This window comes from Spermophilus citellus (genome assembly GCF_964194105.1).
Source record: "Spermophilus citellus genome assembly, chromosome: 2".
Classification (NCBI taxonomy): Eukaryota; Metazoa; Chordata; class Mammalia; order Rodentia; family Sciuridae; genus Spermophilus; species Spermophilus citellus.
Window position 1 is genome coordinate 254141349 of NC_138183.1, and position 27274 is coordinate 254168622.

A 27274-nucleotide genomic window follows, 5' to 3' on the forward strand; every position below is an offset into this window, starting at 1 on the left:
GCCGCCCGCCCGCCGCCGCGGAACCGGAAGGAGCGGTGCGGGGCGCGACGGGCGCGGGAGCCAGGCCACCGGCGGAGGCCCCGGCGGCGGTGAGCGCGGCCCTACGGCCCGGGCGGGCGCCGGCGGCCGGTGGCTGCGCTTCCGCTCGCGGTTTCGGGCGCTGGGCGAGGCCGTCCCGGCCTGCGGCAGGGGGATGCCCGGGGAGGAGCGGGCGGGGCGCAGGGCCGCGGGAGGGCGGGGGTCGGCCGGGCGAGGGGCCGGGCGGGGGGCGGCGGAGGGCCCGGGAGCGGGGGGCGGCCGGGGCTCAGGGCGGTGAGGGTCGGGACAGTGGGCAGCCGGGCAGGGGGCGGCCCGGGGTCAGGGCAGTGGGGGGCGGGCAGTGGGCAGTGGGGGGCAGGGCGGTGGACCGCCGGCGTTTAGGGCAGTGCGGGGCAGGGCCGGGGTCCCGGGGTCCCGGGGCTCAGGGCGGTCGGGGCGCCGGGCCGGGCGGGTTGAGGGTTTAGGGCCTCGTGGGGGGCACAGGGGAAGCCGGTTGGGTCAGTGTCCCCGAGGTGGCCGGTGAGGTGGAGAGCTCTGTGTGGGCTTGTGGGTCCCTGAGGGTCCAGTGCCTCTGGATCGCCCCTTCTGGGTGTGTGCCAGTCACCAGAGGGTGCTGCCCTGTGTTCTGTTCCCATTTGGGTCACCTGGGCTGGCACCACACTTGTGCCTGCTGCCCAGCTGGACAGTGTGTCCGGGAGGCCTTGGCCGCCACCTGGGGAGAAATTTAGTTTTCTGCTCAGCAGCTGAGACCTGGTGCTTGGTGTGGCCACCTTTTGAAGTGGCTGGACTGTGCCTTATCCGGGCACCCTGTCCTGTGCCTTATCCGGGCACCCTGTCCTGCCCTGGCCAAGCAGGGCTGTGGGATGGGAGGGCCGAGTGAGTCACGGGCTCCAGGGCCTGAGTCAGTGCCCTGTTCCCTCCATCTGGAGAGATAGTCATCAGAAACTCCAGGGACAGGGAAGCCGCCAGAAGTGGGCTTCTGGCGTCCTGGAATCGGGAGCTGGGTTCCGGCTCTGTGGTTAGGCCCTGCCAGCTCACCTCTGCAGGGCGACTGGGTTGGTTGAAGCCTAGTGGAGCTCGTGAGCACTCACTGGGCACGTGAGCACGGCTGGCAGTCAGCCCTTTGACCTGTGCCGCACAGAAGGTGCTGGAATGCAGGAGCCCCCAGCAGTGCTCCTCCTGCTGGGGCAGCCGCCCCAGGCCACAGGGGTTTGCTCAGCTGCCTTTCCGTGGTGTCTGTGGTGAGCAGGCCCACTGCCTGTGCCCAGGCCCAGCCCCTGGTGGCCTTCAGTGGCTTGCTGGGCTGGGTGCACGGAGGGGGCCTGGGCCTCTGTTTTCCTTTGGCTTGCTGCTGTGCCATAGGGGGAGGGCCAGGAGGCTGAGTGGGTCCCTGCCTGTGCTGCCCCTGAGAGTGTCTTATGGTGCAGCTGATCCCTCGGAGTCTCTGCAGCATGGGTTGGTGAGGGACATGGGTTGGTGAGGGACGTTGAAGGGAGGTTGATGTCGGTGCTGCTGGATGGAGCTGTCAGCTTTTCTTTGAACAGTAGTTTTCCTGACAGCTTTGTTGAGGTCCGTGCCCTCGCCCATTTAAACTGTAGTTGAGTGCGGTTTAGTGCGTTCACTGGGCATGCGACCACCACCACAGTCACGGTGGAACAGTTTCCTCACTTCAGAAGGAAACCCTAGAATGTGTGATTGTGGCCCAGCTCCTTGGGAGGCCCTTTGGTGGGGGAGGAAGCTCTCCACCCTGTGGCAGACCCCCTGGGCCCGCAGCCCTGGCCAGCCTGGGCAGCCCGGCCGGCCCTCCCCAGCCTGCTCTCTGGGGTCATGGCCTTGAACTTGGTGTTCTTCAGCATGATATTTTTCAAAGTTCTTTCATATCATAGCTCGTGTTAGTACTTTGTTCCTTTTATGTATTTCTTTTTTAGTTATAGGTGGACACAATATATTTTATTCTATGTGGTGCTGAGGATCAAACCCAGTGCCTCGCATGCTCTGAGCCACTACCTCAGCCCTACTTTGTTCACTTTTATAGCTGAATACTATTCCCATGTGGAGTTAGAGTGCACGCCCTGCATCCTTTCGTGAGTTGGTAGACGGATGGATTGCTTCCATTTTGGGTCGTCATGGATCATGCTGTTAGGAGTGTTCACAGACACGTGTCCGTGGACCTGTGCTAGCTGTGCAACTGCTGGGCGTGTGGCACCAGGTCTCACTTGTTTTTGGTACTGGAGATTGAACCCAGGGGTGCTTAACCACTGAGCCACACCCAGCCCTTTTTATGTTTTGAGACAGGGTCTTGCTAGTTCTTGAGGCTAGCTTTGAACTTGTGATTCTCCTGCCTCAGCCTCCCGAGTTGCTGGGATGATAGGTGTGCGCCACTGCGCCCAGCCCCAAGATTGTTTTTCAGTTATTTTCATGATTTTTTAAAATTTAAAATACTGAGAAAATAACTGGAGCCTTCGCCGGCCGTTCTTGGGCCGGCCGTTCTTGGGTTGCTTTTTCCAGCTGCTTGCTGTCCTCCCTGACAGCTACAGAAGTTGGGCTTTCCAGTGGGACCACGGGAAGGGAAAGAGCAAGTAGTTGGGTCGGGAATGGGACGGGGAGTGAAAGCTCAGGGCTGGGAGGGCCAGCGCCGCCTGAGCTGCTGCAGCGCCCTGCCTGTGGCTGGCTGGACCCTCTGGCTTCCTTGCCCCTCGAGGGCTGCCAAGTCTGACGTGGCTGGGGATCGAGTCCTGCCCTGTGCAGAGCCCAGCCTCCTCCTGCTCCACAGGCTGCCCCGCGCTGGTCTTCCTCCCAGACCTCAGAGTTGTCCATCGTGTTATCTCTAGGCCCTGGTGATAGAGTCGCTGTTCCCAGCTGCGCCCCGCAGCAGCGCCAGCCAGGTGGCAGCAGGCGGGCGCGGCCCTCGGGCAGTGTGGCTTGGCCGTGAGTGAGGGGCAGGTCCACCGTCTCCCTTCAGGGTCCTCTGCCAGCTGGCTGAGTTCTGGAAAGGCCTCTCTGTTGGCCCCGGGCAGCTGTTGGCAGATCTCCTGAGCGTCCCCCTTCGTCTCCTCACAGGTAGAACCATTGCCAGATGCCTGGACACTGCTGGCCCTGTCGCTGTGTTTCAGGTGGAGTGCTGTGACCGGGAAGAAAGGTGCGTGCCCAGGGGCATTCTGATGCTCTTGCCCTGGATGGCGGGCACCCTCCAACAGGAGGGTGTTCTCCCAGTGGGCCTGCAGGGAGGACAAGGTCGAGACCAGCCTGGGCAGTGTAGAGCAGAGAGCTCTGGGACGGAGGACTTGGAGGCGCTCCTGGGTGGGTGGGGACCAGCCTCTTCCCACTGTGCCCTGCCCACTGGGGAAGCCACTGCAGAAAAGATGAGCAGCGAGCTCTGCCGGATGTTCCTTGAAGAGTCTGAAAAAGTGACAAGCTGGGTGCCGTGGCTGTACCTGTCATCCCAGCAACTCGGGAGGCTGGGGTAGGAGGATCTCAAGATTGAGGCCAGCCTCAGTAACTTAGCGACACCCGTTTTCAAAATAAAAAGTGGCTGAGTATGCCACTCAGCAGTAGAGTGCCCCTGGGTTCAGTCCCTGGTATGGGGGGAACAAGCAGGTGCCCCCTTCCCCTTCTCACCTCTGGTGCAGGGGGCAACTCCTGGCCCCATGGGACCCCGTCCCCTGACAGGGAGGCCCTGCCTGGGATGGTGTGGCATGGAAGGCAGGTAACAGGCACTGAACAGGCTCTTCCAGTCCTGTTGAGAGCAGGTCTCTCCGACGCCCTTCCATTTGGGACACCTGGACGAGGTTCGGTGGCCCGCCCCCTGGTGGCAGGTGGGTGCTGGAAGGCCCTGGGCCTTGGGAGCATACGCCCTGCTGTGCCCTCGCTGCTCCTGGGTGCCGGCTGGATTCCAGCCCTGTGGAGCAGAGGGAGGGACCCTGTCCCCAGGCCCGGGCCCAGCGCTGGCTGGTCATTCATAGCCTAAGTGAACCACTTGGTTTTGAACCGGGGTTGGACTCGGGCTCTTTACCTCTGAGCCACATCCCAGCCCTTTGTTTTTTATTTTGAGACAGGGTCTCACTAGATTACTGAGGCTGGCCTCAAACTTGCCATCCTCCTGCCTCAACCTCCTGAGTCACTGGGGTTATAGGTGTGCACCACCAGCTGAATTTTATTGAAATTTCTGAGGAAAATGGATCAATTATTTTTGTATAAAATTTTAAAAAACTTTTTAATTGTCAATGGACTTTATCTTATTAACTTATGTGTGTGCAGTGCCAAGAATCGAACCCAGTGCCTCCCACATGCTAGGCGAGCGCTCTACCAGTGAGCCCCAGCCCACGTACAGATTTTTTTAGGCTAGATTTTACCTTTAAAGTCACAGAAAGGGTCATCTTATCCGTGTCTCTCGAGGTGCCAGTGTTCCTGTGCTGGACCTCACTGTGGGCTGCTGTGGAGGGGTGTCACTGCCGCCCGCTGGCGCCAGAGCTGGCCTGGTCTGCCGCTCCCTGGTGGGCAGTGGAGCTGGATCTTTCCAGCAGGTGCAGAGAGCTCCGCCGTGGCGCAGTGTGCGGCTCGCCATGCGTGACCTTCCACGGTCGTGACCTTGTGCAGCTCCTGGTGGAGCTTTTTCTTGGAAAACTGTGCTGTCGCTCACGGGAGCTAGATCAGGGCATGGTCTCAAGGGGACGGAGTAGGTGCATACCCACCCCACTGTGTGGATTCCTGGAAAATTTTCTCATGAGTTGAAGCCAAGGAATGTTTTTGGTGTCAGTTGACAACGACATTAGAACTTTTTTTTTTTTTTTTTTTTTTTGGTACTAAGAATTAAACAGAGGCACTCGACCACTGAGCCACATCCCTATAAATAAAATCCCCTATTTCGTATTTTATTTAGAGACGGGGTCTCCCGGAGCTACTTAGTGCCTCGCTTTTGCTGGGGCTGGCTTTGAACTCGCGATCCTCCTGTCTCAGCCTCCTGAGCCTCTAGAATTGCAGGTGTGCACCACCACGCCTAGAGGACTTTTCTCCAATACTGATGTTGAATGCAGGGCCTCCTGTGTACTGGACTAGCTGCCCCCGGCTATGTCCCAGCCCTTTTCTTAGACAAGGTCTTGTTAAGTTGCCCAGGCTGGCCTCACACCGGGGATCCTCTTGTTTTAGCCTCTTGAGCAGCTGAGCGAGTCTGTGCCCTTGTGCTCAGTGAGGACTCACAGGACTGAGTTTCTTTGATCTTTAAGCTTCCCTTTGAGTCCCGTGGGGGGGCCAGCCCAGAGGCTGTGGCCCAGGCTGCCCTGTGGGCCTGGGGTGCTGTGTGGCCTCGTGACCTTGGTGCTCCTCTTGCAGATGTGGAAGGCCTCTGCAGGCCACACCGTGGCCCTCACGCAGGACACCGGGGCAGCTGACGACTGGGAGACCGACCCTGACTTTGTGGTGGGTTCAGCCTGCCGCGCTGCCCTGTCCCCCGGCTTCCTGGTCTCTCGGGTCGGGCTACTGGCCTGGGCTCACCCTTGTTTCTCTGCAGAATGACGTCAGTGAGAAGGAGCAGCGATGGGGCGCCAAGACTGTGCAGGGCTCGGGGCACCAGGAGCACATCAAGTAAGTCCTTGTGTGGACAGGCAGAGGCATCATGTGTCCCCGCCGTCGGGCCTCGTGTTGGGCCTCGCAGGGCCACCCGCGCGGCTGTGTGCCCGTGGTGCGCGCCCAGTCTCTCGGCGGGGTGTCCGTGTGTGCAGGACCATCTGGGCCCCCATCCTGGTCGCTGTGGTGGTTTTCTTTGTGGTGACAAAGTATCTGAGGAGGGACTTGAGGGAGGCAGACTTCTTGTGGCTTGGGTCTCTGCAGAGCTGCTCACCGCGCAGCTGCAGCTGGAGGCAGAGCAGAGGGTCGGGGACGACTTGTAGCTCCGGGCTCGTCCCCAGGACCCTCTACAGCCAGGCTCCTCCCCTCCGTCTCCACCGGCTCCCTCCCGCCGTAGCCCCTCGCAGACCCCTCTGAGCACTGCTGCCGCGGGATTCCGCGTCGGCAGGAGCCTTGGGAGCGCGGTGAGTCCCGGCCAGGGCTGCTGCTGAAGGCCTCCTGGGAGCAGGAGGGGCCTGGCGTGCCACGGCCTTGAGCCCACGCACACATGCCCTCTTTCCTCTTGTGGGGCTGGAGGTGGCCAGGCACTGCAGAAGGGTAGGGCTGGTGCCGTGGCCACACGTGAGGACCCTGGGCAGGAGGGCCGAGGGCCGGGCCAGTGCTGACTGGCGCTGCCTGGCGGGGAGGTGGAGGTCTGCTCCGAGGGTCTGGGCTGTGCTGGGCCCTGGTGCGGCGTCTGCACCCGCGTCTTCAGCTGGAGGCGCAGCCCGTGAGAGGCAGACTCCCGTGGCGGCTTCTGCAGAGTTTGATATTTCTGAGATGGGGTCTCCTCTGGTGCCCTGCTGGTCTCTGGGCTCTGGTGATCCTCCCTGCGACTAGTCCCTCCCTGGTTTGCTCAGTCCCGCCCAGGGGCAGCCTGAGAGCTGGGGCCTGGGCCCTGCCTGGGAGGGCTGCGCACAGCTGTGGGCCTTGCCTAGGCTGCGGGGACTCAGGTGGTGTCAGCCAGCGCCTCTCCGCAGCTCCCTTGTTCCCAGGGGCTCTAGAATGTGTTGGGGAGGACACGGGCAGCTCCTGGGACTCACAGTCCATCCACCGATGGACTCTGAGGAGACGCCTGGGGGTGGAGACAGTTCTCAGTGTCGTCCCCCCCCCCCCCCGCCCCCCCCCGTCCTTCCCGGATCTTGCAGGGACATCTGTGCCTCCCTGCCCTGTAGGGCATCTGGGTTCCAGCCTGGTGTGTATTCGGTCCACTCTCCTGGGCTTGCCCAAAGTCCAGGTTGGCCTTGGTGTCTCTGGGGCAGACCCAGGCGGTTTTGACACATCTTGAGGTCTGTCTCACTGTCCTTGGTCTTAAAACTAAAAGTGGCTTATAGATGGCACGTTCAATGTCTCGTCTTTGAAGGCGTCAAAGTGCTGGAGCGCCTCATGTTGGAGCCAGCTCTGTGTGTCCTCCGGGCCCTACCTGTGGTTGGGGACCGGGGGTGGGGGTGGGAGGGGGGGGCGGGGGGGGTCTCACTCCCTCTGGATGGTGTTTGTGGAGTTGCCCCGCAGCCTGCTCATCTGCTGAGCACACTGCTTCTCCATGCGAAGTTCCGGTAGCAGAGCTGCCTTGGGGGAGCTGGGGATCCCCGTGCACCTCCAGGCGGCTGTCCCACCCTGAAGGGTTCCCGCTGGCAGGAGGACTCTGAGGAGACCCTGGGGTGGACACAGTTCTCAGCCCCCGGGTCCTTTCCGGATCTTGCCAGTGGTGTCTCTCCCTCACGTAGGCGGCTGGGCGAGCCCCGAGTGGTGAGACCTCGCGGGCTGCACCACAGGCGGGGAGTTGTGTGTTGCTGCTGGAAGGCGGGCATAGGCCTGAGTGCTGTCCCTCCCTGTCCCTCCCTGCAGCATTCACAAGCTGAGAGAGAACGTCTTCCAGGAGCACCAGACTCTGAAGGAGAAGGAGCTGGAAACTGGGCCCAAAGCCTCCCACGGCTATGGGGGGAAGTTCGGTGTGGAGCAGGACAGGATGGACAAAGTAAGTGGCTGGGGCTGCCCGTGCCAGGCTCGGTGGCCTGGCTGGCACTCGTCAGTGGGCAGAGTAGCCCCTCAGCCTTTCTGTAGATGGAACGTGTCGAGCTGTGTGTCTGCGGAGTGAGGTCTGCGGAGTGGCCTGTGTGCGTTGGGCTCACCCAGGGAAGCCCCCCTGCTTTTCCCCAAGCTCTGCAGTAGCGAGGCCCCGAGGGTGGTCAGTTCCCACAGCCAGCTCTGGGAGCAGGACAGTCTGGGCACCCTGACCATGATCACCCTCATGGCCAGCGGCTGCAGCTCGGGAGGCAGGGCCTGTCTCCTGGAGAGAAGCGGTGGATGGCGTGAGCACCCTGCAGACCTCCTTGTGGAGGGCATGTCGAGGCCCCTCGACACGGCTCAGCTCTGACTGGACGGGTGCTCCCCTGCTCCAGGCAGGAGGCTCAGCCAGCGTCTGATTCTCCCTGTCTCCTCCCACGCATCAGGTGGGCGTGGAAGGCGGTGGCCCTGTCACTGTCCACTGGCCATGTGGACTTGGGGGCTGGGCAGCACCCAGAACTTGTTTAGCTGGAGTCTGAAGAAGCTAGCTCTGCGGGAGAGAGACCTGGACGCTTGCTGGGCCAGCCATGGACACCCTGCTGCTGAAGGGCTGCCCGGGATTCTGGGAGAAGCCTGTGACACCATCAGAGTGAGCAGCAGGCCGCGACCCCCGTGCCCAGCCTGTGCTCACTCTCCAGGCTGGGGAGCTTCCGCAAGGAGGGTCTGTGATGGGGCGGGAGCCGTCCCGTGGCGCTGCCCGGTCTCCCTGCTGCTCGGGCTGGGCTGCCGTCCCCTCTGCCTCGAACCTGCAGCCTGGGCCTCCCTGTGCAGGGAGCCTTCTGGAGCCCGTCCTCCTCTCGCCCCGGCTGCCTGCGAGCCCTCTCCCTGCCTCTGCCACGTGGCCCGGCTGGGTGTCCCGGCTGTGCTTGCTGTCTTTGCCTGTGAGCTCCGCTCCGGCCTGGGCCTGCAGAGGGACAGGCTCTTCATCCTTCCTGGTGGCTAGCCTGGTGCTCTGTAGGTGCTCAAGGAACTTTAGACTGTGCAGGGCTGCTCCGTGTTGTGCACCCAGGGTGCCCAGCCACTCTCCTGGAAGGGCACCCCATCTCCAGCTGGGTCAGGATCCTCAAGCAGCAGACCCTGTAGGGGTGCAGCTGCTGCTGAGCCCTGCTGGCCCTGGGGCCCACGTGTTGGGGTGTGGGCAGCTCTGGGCTCGTGGGAGCACCGTGGAACCAATCGTTTTTTGGAGGGTGGGGGTAATGGAGATTGAACCCAGGGGCACTCAACCACTGAGCCACAACCCCAGCCTATTTTGTTTCTGTAATTTGAGATAGGGTCTCACTAAGTTGCTAGGGGCCTCACTAAGTTGTTGACACTGACTTTGAACTCTCCATCTTCCTGCCTCAGCCTCCTGAGCCTCTGGGATCACAGGCGAGAGCCACCGTATCTGGCTGAAACCCATCTCTTGTTAGATCCCAAACCTGAGTGTGAATGGCCTAGGCTGCTTGGAACTTGCTTGCTCCAGGAACTCGGGGGATAAAAATGGTCCCCATGTTAGAATTGAGGAAAGTGACGCAGAATCCAGCCTACTTGAGCAAGCACGTGTTTGCTAGAGGGGCCAGGACAGGAGCTGTCAGGGTTCTGGTGACCCCCATCTCTGCAGGCTGTGTACTTCTGGGGTCGGGTGTGGTAGTCTGTTCTTCCCATCTCCACTGCACCCTAGAACCCGGACTCTCCTGTGGGGGCTTCAGGTTGGGGCTCTGCCCTGTGTGTCTTGAGCAGATGCCGTCTGCCGGCGGAGTGCAGATGTGGTTCTGGGGCACATGGGGTCAGTCGTGAGGGTGTCGCTCTGGCTGTGTTAGACCTGATTCTTGAGATCCTTTGTGTTGGGACCGTGTGGGGTCCCTTGGCATGGCTGCCTTGTACGTTCCTTCACTGACTCTGGAGGCTGAGGGGGGGCCGTCGGCCTCCAGCCTCAGCAGGTCCTGGAGGAAGACAAGGCCGTACGGCTCAGCGCGCTCCAGGTGGGAGGGCGTGCGCTGGTGGCCTCTGAGCCCAGCACCCGGCGGGCCCTGCTGAGGCCGGCCACCCCCAGCCTGCCAGCTCCTGGGGGTCTGCGCGCCCGTGGCCTGCTCCCGCTGCAGTGATGGCGGTGGTTGGGGTGTGAGACCTGCTGTGGGAGGAGACAGACATGGGCCTCCTGAGCCCTCCACGCCCATGCGTGCCGCTTGTCCTCAGTGCCCATGAAGCTGTCCCTGGTGCTGTCCACTGTGAGCAGCGTCTGTGGAGGGCAGGACAGCTTGGGGGCCCCCTGTCTCTGCCGAGACTGTCAGAGGCACTGCCATCCGGAGAGCTTTGGGACAAAAGGCCTGGGGGTGCTCGTGAGCCCACAGACTGTGGTGAGCTGACCTGAACAGAAGGGCCTGCTCCTGCCCTTTCTCCACCAGGACGGAGGGTGGGGTGAGCCCACAGTGACTGACGCAGTGGCACCAACTCCCTGCCGTGTGGCAGGTGCTTGGGGATCCCAGGGTGAAGCCTGCATTCCTAAGTTGTGTGTGTGTGTGTGTGTGTGTGTGTGTGTGTCTCTAAGTGCCCCCATTCTGGGGTCACGTGGTGACGAAGGGAGCTCACTGTGCAAACAGTCGCTGCCTTGCCCAGTCTCCACGCGGGTGGGTTCTACACACGTGAATGTGTGTTCTGCACCTAGCTCGGGACCAGGCCTGCGCCTGGCTGGCCAGTGCTCCCTTCTGCTCTCCGGGCCTCAAGTGGGTCTCGGGAGTCACATGTGGCTGCTGCCCCCCTGCCCTTTCCTCATCCCTGGCCACATCAGCCTCTCCCTGCGCCAGGGCTGTGGTGTGGGCAGCCCTTGTGGAGGTGCAGTGCAGCTCTGCACCTGGGTGTGGAGAGCTCGGGCTGTGCCCCTGCGTGGGCAGGTGTGTCTGAGGCCACCTGCGGGCGAAGGGGGTTGTCACGCCTGGTGGGCTCTGCTATGTGAGGCTCTGTCTGGGCTCTGTTGCAGTCAGCCGTCGGCCATGAGTACCAGTCGAAACTCTCCAAGCACTGCTCCCAAGTGGACTCGGTTCGAGGCTTTGGAGGCAAGTTTGGTGTCCAGATGGACAGAGTGGACCAGGTGAGGGATGGCGGCAGGGGTGAGTGATGGCCAGTGGTAGTGTGCCTAGCATGCCCAAGGCCCTGGGTTTGGTCTCCTGGGGGTGGGGCCGTTCCTGCCCTGTACGCGACCTGCCACTGCTGTGTCTGTCCTCCGGGCCACTCACTGGGGTAGGGTGCGGTGTGCTCTGATGCTGTGGGGCTGCAGGGAGGGGCCTCTAGATAGGAGCTGGCAGGACACGTTCCCTCCAGGGACACGGAGCGTGTGGCTGACCACTGGGCCAGGACAGTAGTACGCAGTAGGCGTTTGCCACATGGCTGTGGGAGCCCCGTGTGGGCCACAGCCTCAGATCTGCCCAGGAGTGTGCCAGTAGGGATCACTGCTGCCCCTGCGTGTGTGCCTCTATGCGGGGACACTCAGAGCCCTTGCTATGGAGGGGAGGCCAGTGTGGGGGTGCTGGGTGCCAGAGCTCACTGTACCAGGGCCGTGGCGTCCTCTTGACCTGCGTTTGACTTAGGAGGCCAAAGGTCAAAGAACAAGGAGTTGGCGGTTTTAGAAGCTCCGTGTGTGTCATGGATTCAGGGGGTGGTTGTCGGGCTTTCGGAAGTGACTCTCCTCTTTATTCCCTAGTCTGCTGTGGGCTTTGAGTACCAGGGCAAGACGGAGAAGCACGCCTCCCAGAAAGGTACGCTGCAGGAGGCAGGCAGCACCGCGCAGCAGAGGCCGGGTGGCCTACGGCTGCTGTCTGGTGGGAGGGCTGTGGCCAGGGTGGCCGGATCATCCGGGCCCTGTGCGGTGGGTGCTCTGGTGGAGGGTCTCCTGGGCACCGCCCACCTCTGAGCAGGGCCACTCCTGTAAAGTCAGCTCCTCTGACTTTGGCAAAACCTGGCGACCTCCCTGAGGGTAGGAACCAGAGTGAGTCCCCCTGCTACGCAACTGGGCCCCAAGCCACCCATGAGCGCAGAAGCGTCGGTTGCCTCCTGCAGGTGCGCCACGTCCTTGTTGCAGGCATCAGCTGCCGCCGGCTCAGTGCTCTGACCCTGACTGGCCGTTCAGCTTTGAAGGCAGGCCTGCGGCAGCATTTCTGTCCATGAAAAGGACCTGCCCTCCAGCCTGCGAGAGTGCCCAGACCACCCAGCATCCCTGTGGGGAGCAGTGGTCGCCATGTTTGGGGTCCCCTGTGGTTTTGCTTAGTTTAACAAAGGCGGCCCTGTAGCCTACCAGGGCTCATGCTGTCTACCACCCTGCCTTCTAGACTACTCGAGCGGCTTTGGTGGCAAGTATGGCGTGCAGGCTGACCGTGTGGACAAGAGTGCCGTGGGCTTCGACTACCAGGGCAAGACGGAGAAGCACGAGTCCCAGAAAGGTGTGGGCGCTCGGACGGACTTCCTGTCGAAGTGGTTCCGCTGGGTACTCCTCGGCCCCAGACACGCCCTTCTCAAGGCAGGGGTGGACTCTCCTGACGGACTGGTTGGCTTTCTAGTTTGAGTGCTGGGGTCGGACCCAGAGGTGCTTACCACTGAGCTGCCTCCCCGCCCTTTTTGCTTTTTTTTGGTTTGTTTTTTGATATCTTTATTTATTTTTATGTGGTGCTAAGGATCAAACCCAGGGCCCCACACGTGCACGGCGGGCGCTCTACCACCGAGCCCCAGCCTCCTTTTTGTTTTTTATTTTGAGACAGGGTCTCACTAAGTTCCCCAGGTTGACCTTGAACTTGGGGTCCTCCTGCCTCAGCTTCCTGAGTTGCTAGGATTATAGGCATGTGTCTCTGCACCCAGCAACTTTCCTTATTATTATTATTTTTGGTACTGGGCATTGAACCTGGGGCCCTTAACCACTCAGCCACATCCCTAGCCCTTTGATTTTTTTTTTTTTTTAAGAGAGAGAGAGAGAATTTTAATATTTCTTAGTTTTCGGCGGACACAGCATCTTTGTTTGTATGTGGTGCTGAGGATCGAACCTGGGCCGCATGCATGCCGGCGAGCATGCTACCGCTTGAGCCACATCCCCAGCACCCCCCTTTGATTTTTTTGTATTTTATTTTGAGACAAGGGCTCACTAAGTTGCTTAGGGCCTGGCCAATTTGCTGAGGCTGTCTTTGAAAATGTGATCCTCCTGCCTCAGCCTCCTGAGCAACTTTCCTTATTTTCAATGTCTGCTCAGTTCCCCATTCTATGAAGATTCCATATCTATTTAACCATTTTTTTTAGTAAATTTTAAGTTATTGATGATTTCTTGATATTAAAAATCTACAGCAGTTAATATTTTTGGACCTGTTAAAAAAATTGATCCCAGAAACAGAAATGCTAGGCCAAAGGGTGCTACATTGGTGGGTGCTGCCAGATGGTCCTGGAGCTGTGGCCTTTGCCTGGCCCGAGCCCTATAGGTGATCCTAGAGGACCTGCCCAGGTGTCTGCTGAGGTCGCGGCTCATCTGGTGCTCACCCTTGCTTGGAGCCTGTGACCTGCGCCTATGCCTTGTTCTGCTTGGCCTGCCTCCACGTGGCAGGTGTTTTAAACGATTGCCACCATTTGAAAGCCGAGTGCTTACGCAGGAAAACCCTCAGATTTCTTAGAAAAGTACAGTAGAAGACCCTCTGGTGGCCGTGGCCACACTGGCCTGGCAGGTTTGCATGAAGTGCCAGCACCGTGGGCACCGCTGCCTTCGCTCCCCTCTGCTGCGAGGAGGGAGGGCCAGTGGGCCTGTGGGCAGCTCTGCCACGGGCCTGCTGCTCTCCCGGGGCTCCTGGGCCAGCACAGGCAGTGCTCCTCAAGCCTGGGTCAGTCCTCTGCAGCTCAGGCTCCACTGGAGCACTTCAGGGTCCTCTGGGACCTGGGGCCCTTTCTCTCGGGACTGACCCCAGAATTTGCACCATTGACGTCTCTGAGGGTCGTGCTTCAGTGTGAAATTGGTGTCTGGAAGGCCTTTGCTGTGTGGAGCTGAGGTTTCTGGAACGTGGTCCGTGGGCACCGTGTCTGGAAGGTGCTGCTTGGGTGGCCTGTGGTTGCTTCCGCTGATGAGGCAGAGACCGTGAAACCCTGGGGCCCTCCCGGGTACGGAGCCTTCAGTAACCACTGCTGGCTGCCTTCCAGGATGGATGACCCTGGTCACTGACCTGCTGTGCCTGTCCCCTGCGTGTTCACTTTCCTGGACATGCGTGGCCCCTTTGAGTTGCCCTGTCTCCCTGAGGCTTGTGACTGGTGCAGTCCTTCCCGAAGGTGCCAAGACCCGGGGTGCCGTGGTCCTGCTGCAGGTTTCTCGAGAGCACCTTCCTTGGTTCTAGATTACTCCAAAGGCTTTGGTGGCAAATACGGAATCGACAGGGACAAAGTGGACAAGAGTGCGGTGGGCTTCGAGTACCAAGGCAAGACGGAGAAGCATGAGTCCCAGAAAGGTGGGTGTCCCGCAGCCCTGCCCCACGTCCGCAGGCAGGTGTCTGTCTCACGTCTCTCGGGCCTGTACTTCTGCTGGGCAGCTGAGGTGGGGTGGGACCAGCCCGGGCAGCACAGTGAGCCCTGTAGAAACAGTCCAGACCTGGCTCTTAGGAGGAAACCTCACGTTTACACTTCTGTGGCTTCAGCCAGCCGTGCCACTTGGTCACACCCGTGTCCCGCGTGACTCTGCGTCACGAGGCTGTGCTGCTTCTGAGGGGCCTGTGGGTTGTTTCCTGCCCCTCCACGTGGCCGTGCGCACAAGCCCTGGTCATTCAGTGGTCGTGTCCTGCTCCCCTGCGTTGGAAATGAGCTTGCTGCCTGCGGCTGCTGACGCTGCTCCGTGGCTTCTGTTGTGCACGTAGACTATGCGAAAGGGTTTGGAGGAAAATTTGGTGTGCAGACAGACAGACAAGACAAGTGTGCCCTTGGCTGGGATCACCAGGAGAAACTGCAGCTGCATGAGTCCCAAAAAGGTACTGTCCCCTTGCCTGGCTCAGGTCCCTCCCCGCATGCGTGTGTGCACTCCTCGGCTGTCTGTGTCACGTCTGCCGTGTGTCCACGTGTCGTCTGTCCTCACTGTGGGAATCTGTCCCACGTCTCACACCCCTGAGGCAGAGCAGTGACGAACCCCTCCTCCTGGTGGGTGCCAGAGCTGGGTTGGCCCCCGTGCCACGAGGCGGGTGCCCCAGGTGTCCCCACCCTCGCCGTGGCTCCCAGCCCGCGGTGTTCGTCGGTGAGGTGGGCTGCGGCTCGTCTCCTTCCACAGGGTGTGGAGACCCTTCCACGGGCGCTGGCCCTGCGTAGCTCCAGTGGGTGGGCAGTCTCTGGCATTGACGTGTCTCTCCTCACGAGCCGCGTGCGTCAGCCTGGAGTGGCCTGCTGTGTGCCTGTTCCCGAGCCCTCGGCCACCGTCGGCCCGAGGTTGGCTGGGCTCTTGCTTTCTCGAGACGAGGTGTCCGACCTTGCGCCATGGCGACTCTGACTCACCGGCTTCCTCTCTGGTTCTTCTCCCCACTGTCGCTCTGGACTTGCAGATTATGAGACTGGTTTTGGAGGCAGGTGGTGTTCAGTCCGAGAGGCAGGACTCCTCTTCTGTGGGGTCTGGTCACAAGGAGTGACCAGCCCAGCACGGGTCCCAGCAAGGCACCGTTGCCCCCTGTGCGCCCCTGCAGTGCAGCCAGTTCCAGCACAGGCTTCCGGGTTCCCCACGGGTGCTGCTGCGTGTCTCTGGGTGGGTGGCTGCTGGTCGCCGTGGGGTCCTCGGCCCACTTCCACACTGGGAACAGCTCCCTTCCTTCCCAGTTCTCTGTTTCCCTCCGACATTCTACAACTTGCCTCGATAGAGATGTGAGTCTGCAGGGCCCGTCCCTCCAGCTGCACGGTGCGGTCAGGTCTTGGAGGCACCCCAACCTGGAGTGCCGCGCCACGGAGCCCAGCCTGTTACCCCTGAGCGAGGGAGAAGTGCTCCACCACCTGGCCTTTCAGCAGAGGCTGGGGCAGCAGAGGCGTGGGACAGACGTGTCACGTGTGGTCTCTGTGTTCTGTTTGTGGTGGTGTTTTCTGGGCAGGGTTGAGGAGCCATGCACATGTGGCTTCTGCACAGAGCCACGCCGTGGTGCTCGGAGCTGGAGGAAGACGTTTCTAAACAGACCTCCGCTGTCTGAACAGCCGGCACATTTTCCCTTAGTTATTCCATCCTCTCGGAAGCTGGGCCGTGTCACGGGAAGCTGGACACGCAGCCGGAGGAAGAGCGGTGCTGGGGCTGGACAGCTGTGGCTGAGCTCAGGCCTGGGTGGTGGAGGCGCTTTGGGTTGGCCCGGCTGACAGCATGGAGGTGGCCGGCGGTCCTCTGTGGCATGGAGGCCGTGTGACAGTGTGGCTTTTGTGTTGGGCGTGTGTGGCTGCAGCTGGGCCCTTTGGCTGGTAGAAGTTCCACATGGAGTTTTTTTTCTTTTGAAAAGCAAGAGAGCAGACTGCGCCCGAGCCCCTCTAGTGCTCAGAGCAGGCGTGCGGTACGCAGAGCGCAAGGCCCCTGTGGGTCGGAGGACTGCTGTCGACCTGGCGCTGCAAGGCCTGTCCTGTGCCCCCTCCTTGGCCTCCTCCCGCCAGCCTGCCGCCTTTCCCTACCCGTGCCCCGGGAGAATGCGGGCAGCATGCCGCACCTCTGTCCCGGCCCCGCCTGTGCACTGGACACCGTGGTGGATGCAGAGCTGGCCTTGCCAGGAGAGCCCGCCTCGGGGCTCTGTCTGCTCTGGGCGCATCCCTGCTGTCCCCAGCCTCAGCATGCCCTGCTGTCCTGCCCCTGCTGGAGTCAGTGAGTCTCCGTTTTGCTGCCTTGCAGACTACTCCAGAGGATTCGGCGGCAAGTACGGGGTGCAGAAGGACCGCATGGACAAGGTACGGCTCCGAGACCAGGGTGTCTCTCTCTCCGCCGGCAGGAGTGTGGGGGCTCCTGGGTGCGCTGTGGAGGTCCTTTGGTGGGCACTCGGCTCCTGGTTCTGGAAGTGCACCATCGGGGTCAGGCGTGTGCTGACACATGGTGTCCTGTGCTCCCTGTGCAGAGAGCATGGCCTGGATGCTGTGCCCGTCCCTTTCATGGTTGGGTCTGGGCCAAGGCAGCTCCGTGCTTGGCCGTGGCCTGGTGCAGAGTAGCTCGGCCCTTGCTGGAACTGGGTTGTTTAGGTGAGGGCCTCTGGACGCCTGCCTGCGTGAACTTGGACTGGTGGCCTTAGGTCAGGTCACTGGCCACTTTGAAGAGCTTGGGGCCACGTGAGGTCTCTGGTCAGAACAGATCCTGGTCATGGTTACTGCAGAGGCCTGTGGGACAGTGCAGGTCAGGGGGTCTGTCTCTGTAGCCAGGAGGGACACTGCTGTGGCATGCTGTTGTCCTTGCACCAGGCGTCCCTTCTCTGGTGCTGGGTGTCGGGCCTTGGGAGCTGGTCGGAGCTGTGAAGTGCACCCTTCAGGTCTGCACCCCTCTCAAGGCCGTTAGCGCTGTTTGAGACCCGCGGGCTCCTCGAGAGCCCATGGGTGCCCCTCACGGGGCTGCGGAAGGTGGGGCCGTTCCCTGAGGCCGGCGGCCCTGCCCTCCCCCTGCTCGCTGGGCTGTGCCCGTTCAGGCTGGGCTGCCGGCCACGACTCCTCCAGCCTTGGCCCTTTCTTTCTTCCTTGCTGCACTTGACCCTGGCCACAGGTGGCACTGCTGGCCTCGGAGCTCTGCCACAGGACGGCCCTGGGAGCAGGGCAGTGGCCTAGGGAGGGGTCCCGAGGATGTGAGAGTCGGAGCCGAGTAGAAGGGACGGGAGTGGCCCTGGAAGGGCTTAGCTGGAGGGGCACGAGGGAGTCTCGCCGAGAGGTACCTGCTGGCTGCCTGGTGGAGACTGGGCTGTGAAGAGGCTCCAGCTCTGGGCAAGTGGGGCTTTGGTGGGGAGCGGGTGGCCAGGTGTGCGAGGGACGGAGCTCCCAGGCCTGGGAGGAGGGAGGAGTCAGGTGGGGCTGGGTAGCACTGGAGACCTGCGGCCCTGTGGAGTTGGTGGCCTGGGGAGGGCTGGGGAGGGCTGGGCAGTGCTGGCCTGGCTGCCCGTGATGGAGGAGGCCGGGTGATGGAGGAGCTGAGCTGGGGCTGCTGTCTGGGGTTGAGGCCCCTGGGAAGGAGGGGGAGGATCAGCGGGCGAGTCAGGCTGCGGCTTTGAGGTCGGAGTTGCAGTTCCGTTTTGTGGTGTCTGTGGTTGGTGTGGGCGGTAACGAGGAGGCTGCTGGCTCCGAGCACCCAGGGAGGAAGTGCTTCCGTGGGCAGGGCCCTGGGTGCAGGAGCCTGGCCGGGCGCCCCGGGCGTGACCGGGACCTGGCTGGCTGCCCCAGGAGCGAGGTGGGTTGCTGAGGACGGGTCCCCGGTGGTCCCCGTGGCGGCCGTCAGGGTAGGGTGATGACCTCGTGTTTGCTGAGGTGCCGGCGGTTCCTTCCCAGAGAGGAGGGAGGGTCTTCCAAGGTCACCATGGACAGGCAAGTGACTCAAGGACAAAAGTGGCTACCCAGTAGATCCTAGAGCCAGCTGGACCAGGGGAGGGAGGAGGACAGGCTCCAGAGGGCAGTGAGCAGGGAGGCCGGGGCTGAGGCCCAACCTGGGCGGGCCACGCGCTCGCTGGGGAGGAAGGCTGAGCAGGGAAGTGGGGACAGCGGTGGGGACGGCCGACCTGGGGTGATGGCAGAGGTGGCCCAGAGCAGGCCTATAGAAGCTGGGGAGGGCCAGCACCAGAGGGTCCTGACCTGCCCGCCCTGTGCTTGTCCCAGGAGAGGCGTGTATGGGAGAGGGAAGGGGTTGGTGGACTCCTGAGCCTCGTGGTCACAGACAGGCTGAAGTGGGCCCAGGTGGAGATCGGGTGCCCAGCCACAGTGAAACTGGGCACCGGCACTGGCGTCCATCAACGCTGCCGGCCTGTGCCCAGGTCGGCCATTATATAGCTGGTCATGTGTGCGGGACGGGGTTGAGGGTCCTGAGGGTGGGGATAGCTGGCCTCCAGGCTTGTGTGTGCCCAGGGCTCTTCCCCTCGGAGGCTTCGGGAGGAGGTGGGGGAGGCTCGGGAGGAGCCCCGAGGAGGCCTGCCCCCGCAGTGTGAGCCGACTGTGCCCAGCAGCTGGCGTGTGCACGTGTTTCCCAGCCTCTGAGGCAGAGGGGACAGTTGTGGGCTGCCCAGGGTCTTCTGGAAGATCTGGGGCCCTCAACTTCTGTGAGACAGCAGCTGCTGCTGTGCACCGAGGGGAGAAGGGTGCCCTCCTGATATCCTTCCTGACTCCCTAGAACGCCTCCACCTTTGAAGATGTTGCGCAGGTGTCCCCTGCCTACCAGAAGACTGTGCCTGTCGAAGCCGGTGAGTCCTGCGCAGAGCCGAGCTCCGTCAGGGAAACGCACTGGGGAGGAGGTAGTGCTGGAACGGAGCCAGAGAGGACGTGGGTGCCTAGAGTGCACTCACAAGCAGGGTGGGGACCCTCAGGGACACAGTGAAGCCATCTTTGCTTTGGGCAGTGTCTGTCAAAACAGGCCTTACAACATGCTATTTCTGAAGGTGCCCTTTAAAATTGCAGGACAAGGCCAGGTGTGGTGGCACAGCTATGATCCCAGTGGCTCAGGAGGCCGAGACAGGAGGATCGCAAGTTAAGGCCAGCTTCAGGAACTTAGTGAGGCCCTGTTAATAAAATGAGAGGTGCTAGAGATGTGGGCCAGTAGCACAGTGCCCTTGGGTTCAGTCCCACTCCCCACACCTGGAAAAGGAGCAAGCCCAAGGTCACTGTCAGTTCACCGTGACGCCCTGGGTCAGTTCTCGGACTTTGTGGCCCTGGGTCACTGGACAGTTTTGGAAGTCACTGAGGCCCCAGAGAGCCCTGCGATGTTGGTGCGACGTGCTGATCCCTGCTGTGTCACAGACCAGCAGAGGAAGGTCTGAGTCAGTCGTGTGAAGGGGTAAGACCACGCGTGTCTACCTAGCAGCCTTCTCTGTGAAAAGTAGCGGCAGCCTCAGGACAGAAGGCAGCGGAGACGCAGGGTCCTTGGGTCTCGTCTCCCGGCTGTCCCGTGCAGTAAGTCAGGCTGACTGTGAATTCAAGCGGGGCTCGTGACAGGCAGGTGGGAAGGGAGGGTCTTGGCAGCCTTGGGGTCATGACCCGTGTCCTGTGACACTCCTCTGAGGCTCACCCGGGGACACGCCAGCTCTCTGGGTCGTGCTCTGCAGCCCGGGACATCTTTCATCGCACAGAAGAACTGCACCTGGCGCCTCTGTCCCCGCACAGTCTGCGGGACGCTTGTGCTCCGAGGCAGCTGTGGTTCTCTGGACATTGTCCATTGGCAGCGGACGCTGTGGGAGCTCTTCCTGACAGGGCTGCGGGAGACCCCGTGGCTGTAGTTCACCTGCTGCCTGGAGCCTTGGAGACCCTGTGCCCCTTGGCCACTGGCAGCTGCAGCTGTGCGTGGGAGCTGAGGCAGGAGGATCGCAAGTTCAAGGCCAGCCTTAGCAACTTAGCAAGGCCCTAGCAGCTCAGGGAGATGAAAAACAGGGCTCAGTGATGAAGGGCCCTGGGTTCAGCCTGGTGCCAGAACCCAAAGGAACAAAAAGTCTGCCTGAGGTCAAGGTTGATTAAAGTCAGTACTTCTCCTGCTTTGTGAAGGTCAGGGAGGCTCGTCTGTTTTCCACCCCTGTGGGCAGTGGGAAGGGTGACTGGTGGAGCGCGGCTGGAGTGGGCAGGGGGCCCTGAGATGCCACTGGGCTCACCCTGGTGGGACAGACAGCTCTCTGGGTTCCCCGCCCTGGTGCGGCCAGCCTGGACGGGCCCAGAGGCAGACGGGCTTGCCCCTTGCTCTGCAGCGACCAGCAGAACCAGCAACATCAGAGCCAACTTCGAAAACCTGGCCAAGGAGAGAGAGCTGGAGGACAGGCGGAAGGCAGACGCCGAGCGAGCCCAGCGGGTGGCCAGGGAGAGGCAGGAGCAGGAGGAGGCCAGGAGGACACTGGAGGTGAGTGGAGGAAGGTTGCTGTGCCTGGCCAGGGTGGGGCCCTGCGCTGTGCCAGCCTGCCTAGCTGGGCATTCCAGAAGGCTCTTGTGCAGAGTGTGTCCACACGAGGTGGAGCTTGCCGGCCATGCCCCTGGGTCTGGGGCTGTTGGCGGTCTGCCTCTCAGAGCCCAGCCCCTGACCCACGGGAGGGCTCACGTGAGGAGCGAGGTGTCTTCTGCAGACCCAGCCTCCATAGTCCCGTCTGCCGCTTCCCTGTGGTCCTGGAGGTGGACTTCACTGGACGATGTGGGTGTGGGCTGTGCATGGGGCAGGGAGGTGAGGACCGCCTTTTTGACAGGCGCACGACTGGGGCTGGGCCCTGCTCAGCCCTGCTCCCTGGCACCTCCCCCAGCCCTGGCAGCCATGGGTGCTTAAGTGCAGGATGGAGAAGGCTCTCCCCCAGAGAAGTGGTCAGGGCTCTCAGGAGCCTCTGGGCAGAGCCGGGGATGAGGAAGTGTGGGCGCAGGAGCTGGCCTTCCTGGCACCCGAGGCGCTGTAAGCACGCCCTGCCGCCTGGTGCCAGCCGCCTAGTGGAGTGGCAGCCAGCGTGAGCTGGGTGACCAGAGCTGGAGGCCTCCTCCTCCTCCAGTGTCACCGGGGAGCTTGTCTTGGTTGCAGGACACACACATGCTGGCTCGCCACACACTCTCCCCGGACCTTGTCCTTTGGCGCTCACGCCCTCCACACCTCGGCGCTGGGGTCAGCCCCTGCCGAGGAGGGTCAGGCTCTGTTGTCCAGGGAGGTGCTTCAGCCTCGGGCTCCTCTGCTGTGGTGCCCTCTTCCTCCCCTCGAGCTCACACCAAGGCCCTGGGCAGAGAGCCCCAGGAGGAGGGTGCTGAGTGCCTCCCCTGGCAGGAGGGCCTGCAGAGAAGCTTGGTCTCCCTGGTGTCCAGCCCCGGGCCAGTCCCTACCAGCCTGATTAGGGAGCGTGTGGCCTGCAGGTGTGTTCTGATCATCTGGAACACACAGCTGTGGTCACTTATGGCTGCAGGCCTGGTCTTCTCCCGCCCAGTCTGGTCCTGCCCTCCAGGACTCATGCAGGACCTGAGGCCTCGTGGCAACCTTGTGGCTGGTTCTGTGTGGCCAGTCTTGGTGATGCGGGGCTTGTTGGGCCACGTGAGTGAAGAGAACTGCACTCGGGGTCCCAGGGCCAGGGCAGTTTTCTTGTCAACAGAAGACAGTGTTACTGTTGTCCCCCCAGACAGAAGGGCGGGGGGGTGGAGTGGACAGATGGGGCTCAGACCCTGCTCTGCCGCTGCCTGCTGGGCATCCCCAAGCACGCTCTGCTGGGCTGTGCAGCTGCCGTAGTCTCCTGTGGCTGCTGTGGCACCTGCACTCACGACACACACACATCTTGAGTTCTTGAGGTGAGGGATCCCAGGCGTCAGCGGGGCTGCGCTCCTTTGGGTCCCAGTGGGTCAGGGCCTGTGGCAGTACGGGGCCCACTGATGGCCCAGAGTAGTCCCCCGTCAGACCCTCACCCTGCCATGTCTACAGGGACCCTTGCGTGTGGGGTGGCAGTCAGGCAGGGCTGGGGACCCTGCGGTACTGTGTCAGCAGAGCTCGCCCTCCCGCCCCCAGGCTCACGCCTGCCTCCTCTGGCAGATGTGCTCCCCGCCTGGGGCCCCGGGAGCCCCCGCCTCACGGCATCCCCTCAGCCCGGGTCTCGTCGAGTCCTCAGGAAGAGGAGGGCAGAGGGGCTCCCTGTGTGGCCACCGAGGCCCTTGTGCTGTCGTGGCTGGAGGCGTCTGGCCCTCCTTTCCTGGGTGCTTGAGGTTTTCTGCTCCTGTGCCAGGCTAGGGCCTGGGCCGTCCTCTCGGGCAGCGTGGGCAGGTGGCTCCCACTCAGCCTGGCTGCCGTGTCCACTGCAGGAGCAAGCCAGAGCGCAGAAGCAGACGCCCCCCGCGTCTCCCGCTCCGCAGCCAGCCGAGGAGAGACCGCCCTCCAGCCCTGTGTACGAGGTGGGTGTCCCCGTCGCGGTGCGAGTGAGGCTGACTTAACTTCCCCCTCCCTCCTGCCAGCATGAATGTCCTGCTGCCAGGGTGCTTCCTGGCTCTGAGAGCTGTGGGGCACAGTGGCCTGCTGTGCGCACTCAGGACTGAGGGTCCTCTCCCTGGCACCTGCTGCCACGCCACCCGTGTGGGGACTTGATCCTGGAAGCTCCCTGGTGGACGTGGCCTTGAGCTGTCCTACCCAGCCGCTGTCTCCTGCTGGACCAGGTCCTGAGCGACTGGTCCTTTAAGGAGGGGCGGCCACATTCTGGGGGAGGAGGAGGTGGGTCGTGTGGTGGGAGGCCCTTGGGGACACATGCCTTGAGCGGCTGCCACCCCTGTGGTCGCCTTGGTGCCAGGCCATCTTGCCAGCGGGAAGCCGCCTGGCCAGTCCTTGCCCTGAACCCTTCTGTGCCCTCAGTGCCCAGGAGGGGGTGGACGCCGTCCTTGGCCTCCTGGGGCTCTCCCTGCCGGTCACCCTCTGTGGGTTCTGAACCGTCTGCCCGGTGCTCTCGGACCCTCTGCCAGCCCCCCCCCTTCCTGGGCACCTCTAGAAGGAGCCGCTGAAACCACCCTTGACTGCAGCGCAGGGTCCAGGGGGTCCAGAGGGCACAGGCTCTGAAGCAGCAAGGTGTTTGTTTCCCATGAATTCCCAGGGAGCCTGGTTCTCCTTGGCCCCCTTTCTGCCCTCCAGACTGGGTTGGCACAGAAGTGTGCTGCCCACTCGCAGGGTGTCCCGGACAGTGGGCTCTCAGAGAGGCTGGTTGGCCCCAGAGGGAGGGCTGGCAGCAGAGGGGGCCTCTTGTGGCCTTCAGCCACTCCAACCCAGGACAGAGCAGCCGAGCCTGGGGGGTGCTGCTGGAGGGGCAGGTTCCCACTAGTCGGGGAGGCTCTGGGATGTGGGGTGCTGTGGCCAGGGGCCGCTCCTGGGGGTGTGTCCCGTCCTGCTGTAGCTAGGAGGCCCCTCACGGTGGCAGTGTGGCTGCTGCTGTCAGACGGGCACATGGTGCAGCAAGTTCCCATTTCCCGCCCCCAGGACGCGGTCTCCTTGAAGGCAGAGCCTGGCCACAGAAGCCCCGTGGGTGAGAGCCGCCCTGAGGCCGTGTACAGCACAGAGGCTGCAGACTACCAGGAGGTCGACGGCCAGGAGGGCCTGGCCTACACGCCGGAGGCCACCTATGAAACCACAGAGGCCCCCAGCCACTACCAAGCAGGTAGGGTCCTGTGCCGGCTTGCCCTGGGGGAGGGGCTCCCTGGGGAATCCCACCCTGCGCTGTTCCCGCTGACTCTGTTCTCCCTGGGATGGGACTCCTCCAGACACTGCAGTCCCCGGCAGCAGCCAACCCTGTCCTGCTCCCAGGGGGGTCCCTGATGCACTGGGTGGGGGCAGGGCCAGAGCAGGGTGCCTCTCCTCCTGGGGGAGGCTGGTCTTCTCAGCCCGATGGTGCGAGGGCAGCCTGCCTCTGCCATGCTGAGGTTGGCTTCGCTGAAGGGTGTAGACTTCCTTCAGCTCCAAGGTCTGGCTTGAGCTCCAGGTGGGCAGCTGGGCACCTGGTCACCTCCTCCCACTCACTTTCGCAGCCCGGAACCTTTCCTCCCACGTTAGCTTTTTTTTTTTTTTTTTTTTTTTTTAATATTTATGTATTTTTCAGTTTTCGGTGGACACGAACATCTTTATTTTATTTTTATGTGGTGCTGATCGAACCCAGCGCCCCGCGCATGCCAGGCGAGCGCACTACCGCTTGTGTCACATCCCCAGCCCCCCACGTTAGCGTTTTAATTGTAGAAGTTAACTCTGAAAGTGGCCGAGGCGCCTGTTACCATGTCCCCGGGTGGGGTCAGAGCTTGGAGCCTGTGGACGTGGCTCTTGGAAGCCGAGTTCTCAGCCTCCTCCTGGAAGGCCTGATCCCTGTGGTGCGGGCGCTCTCCCTGGAGGAGAGCAGGGCCGGACCCGATGGCCCGTCAGCCTGCTCTTGGTGTGCTTGCAGAAGACGGCACCTACGCCGAGTACGAGAACGACCTGGGCCTCACGGCCACTGCCCTCTACGACTACCAGGCTGGTGAGGCCCGCTGCGGGGATTGGGGGGTGGGGGGGCTCTTCCTGTCTCTGGGGACTTGGCTTTTCCGGGAACAGTGTGGCTTGTTCGGGAATAGCATTAGCGCTCGGGAAGACGCGGGACAGTGCCCGGAGTCCCCGTGCCTCCTTCAGCAGAGCTCCCTCTCCGCAACCCATGAATTCCCAGGGAGCTGCAGGGACCCTGCCACCCCTAAAGACCCTGGTGTGCATTTCCAGAGGTCAGAGATGGGGTCCTACCCCGCCAGCAGGGAGGTGACACCGCAGGACACCCAGTTCACATCTGTCCTCTCGGGGCCGGTTCCTGGGCTGTCCCCCTTGCTCCCCGGCCTCCTCAGGTCTGGGTAGAGGCTGTGCTTCCATGGCAGGGAGGGAGGCCAGGGGAACTGTGGGCGCCTCCCATGCCAGGCTGCCTGGCACCCTCAGGGCCCCAGTCCACAGCACTCTGTGTTCTCGTAGCTGAGCGCACAGCTCCGCTGGGTGGTGCTGTGGTGGGCTCCCCTGGGCTCTCACCTCCTCCGACCCCCAGCCTCCTGAGAGCGTGGCTCTGGCCCCCTTCCTTCTGCACGGGGAGCTGGCCTTGCTTGGGAGACCCTTTCCCCAGCTCTGCTCCTTTCTGTGCCCTGCTCTGCATCTGGCAGGTCTTCAGAAGACTCCTACCCAGCCCATCCGCAGGCTGCCTGGCACTCCCCTCCTACCTTTAGGACCCCTTCCCTGGCCGTCCCCCACCAAGGGCCTACTCTGTGGGCCCCCGACCTTAGGCGGTGGCACCTGGCCAGCTCCTGCAGGGAGGTTAGGAGGAAGGCCACCTGCCAAGGAGCACGGGGCTGGGCGTGGCTTTGCGCCGCAAGGGCCCCGCTGGCTCTTCTGGGGAATGACGCTGTGGCAGATTCTTGGGGATCCTCCCCAGCCCTTCCACCAGCTCCATCTGCGCCCTGGTCTGCGCTCTTTCCCCAGCTGGCGATGACGAGATCTCCTTCGACCCCGACGACATTATCACCAACATCGAGATGATCGACGACGGCTGGTGGCGTGGGGTGTGCAAGGGCAGGTACGGGCTCTTCCCTGCCAACTACGTGGAACTGCGGCCCTAGGCCCCCTCCGATGCTGGCTGGCACCAGGCCCACACTACAAGTCTGCCTTCTCTGGGTTTGGGTTTGGGGTTTGTATCTTGGTTTCTTTTGTTTTTTTTTCTCGAGGGTGGGACTGGGTCTACACATTACGTTTATATTTAATACTTTGGCTGATGCTTTTGGAAATGTTTCTGCCACAAATTTGCTAATATATTGTAATCGTGTTGCTTAGGAGGAGGCGGGGCGCGTGTCCTCGCCTGTCGAAGGTCTCTGTGCCGAGGCAGCTGTCACGTGCAGCCACCTTGGCCTGTGGTCCTCGGGGCTCGGTAGGCACGTACCATCGAGACAGGCAGGAGCCTCTGGCCCTGTGTGGCTGCCCTGGTGGAGCAGGAGCAGGAGGAGGAGGGAAGGGCTGCGTGCCGTGGAGGCACAGGGGAGCACGGGGTCCCCCCGGGTCCATGCTGCGCTGCCCGACAGCAGAGACCCAGCCTTCTCCTGAGCCACCCCTGGTCTTGTCCCTGCCTGTGCACTCCCTGGCAGCCCAGTCCCCTGGAGGGCTGTGGTGCCTCGCCTCCTGCCCCATGTGGCGTGTCCTTTGCTGGTCTCCTGAGAAGGGGCCACCACGAGCCCCAGGGGCAGTGCCGGGCTCAGCCTCAGCTGCTACCAGATTGCCTCGCAGCCCTGGGCCCGGGCCTGACCTCGGCCTCTGGCCGGGTGGCCGCGGGAGGCCAGGACAGAGCGAGCTGTCATTACGGGAGCTGAGCTGCTCCTGCCAGAAGGCCACGTTTAGCTCCCGCAGAGCCCGACTGGCTGACACGGAGGAGCTGCGTTTCCGCCCTGGTACCCGGGCAGCTGTCCATGTGCAGGGCAGCAGGGGGTGGGGCCAGCCTGGTGGTGCCACAGTCCAGCGGATGGCGGCAGGAGCGTCTGGCTCCCGGGCGCATCCCAGCCAGGGCGCTGCTCCCCGAGGCGCCTACTTTCCCACGCAGACTGGGTTTTGTGTGCGACTCGTTGTCATGTCTGAACCCTGTAGCACCCTCGTAGGTATGGCTTTTTTAAATCAAATATTCAGAATAAACTTCTTTCTGACCCACCTGCTGTGCAGTCTGCTTGGGCCGGGCGCTCTCTCCTCGGTGGAGGTGGCTGGCTTCCTTGGTGTCTGCGCCGTCTGCTGTTGGGCTGGCTCACACCCGTCGTCCAGCAGCCCAGGCCAGTGCAGGGCATTTTTAACAGGGTGTGCTCCTCAAAAGCACTTTTATCCAGGCGTGGCGGTGCACACCTGTAATCCCGGTGGCTCAGGAGGCTGAGAAAGGAGGATCACAGGTTCTAGACCAGTCTCAACCAATCTAGTGAGGCCTTAAGCAACTTAGTGAGACCCTGTCTCAAAAAAAAAGTGCTCTTTATA

The 27274-nt window shown here is 62.2% G+C and overlaps 1 protein-coding gene across 3 annotated transcripts; it reads left to right on the top strand.

Moving 5' to 3' along the window:
* Window positions 1–26962, top strand: CTTN (cortactin). 3 transcript variants are annotated; one of them, XM_081266979.1, is made up of 17 exons: window positions 5–89; window positions 3100–3178; window positions 5368–5454; window positions 5546–5619; window positions 7489–7618; window positions 10664–10774; window positions 11384–11438; window positions 12009–12119; window positions 14037–14147; window positions 14550–14660; window positions 16529–16584; window positions 18986–19055; window positions 20544–20692; window positions 22603–22692; window positions 23759–23936; window positions 24711–24782; window positions 25754–26962. In XM_081266979.1, exons 3-17 carry the CDS (start codon window positions 5368–5370, stop codon window positions 25888–25890), a joined length of 1542 nt encoding a protein of 513 aa, XP_081123105.1. In that variant the 5' UTR covers window positions 5–89; window positions 3100–3178; the 3' UTR covers window positions 25891–26962. The 3 variants fall into 3 exon arrangements, with proteins under 3 accessions (XP_081123106.1, XP_081123105.1, XP_081123107.1); XM_081266980.1 differs by lacking the exon at window positions 14550–14660 and having other exon boundaries at window positions 1–89; XM_081266981.1 differs by lacking the exons at window positions 5–89; window positions 3100–3178; window positions 5368–5454 and having other exon boundaries at window positions 10664–10739.
* Window positions 26963–27274: the final 312 nt, after the last annotated feature.

Bases quoted from the DNA above. Each gene is read 5' to 3' on its own strand.
- CTTN (XM_081266979.1), top strand. From the start codon at position 5,368: ATGTGGAAGGCCTCTGCAGGCCACACCGTGGCCCTCACGCAGGACACC. The intron at 10,775-11,383 runs GTGAGGGATGGC...TTTATTCCCTAG, and splicing joins AGATGGACAGAGTGGACCAG to TCTGCTGTGGGCTTTGAGTA. The intron at 14,661-16,528 runs GTACTGTCCCCT...GCTGCCTTGCAG, and splicing joins GCTGCATGAGTCCCAAAAAG to ACTACTCCAGAGGATTCGGC.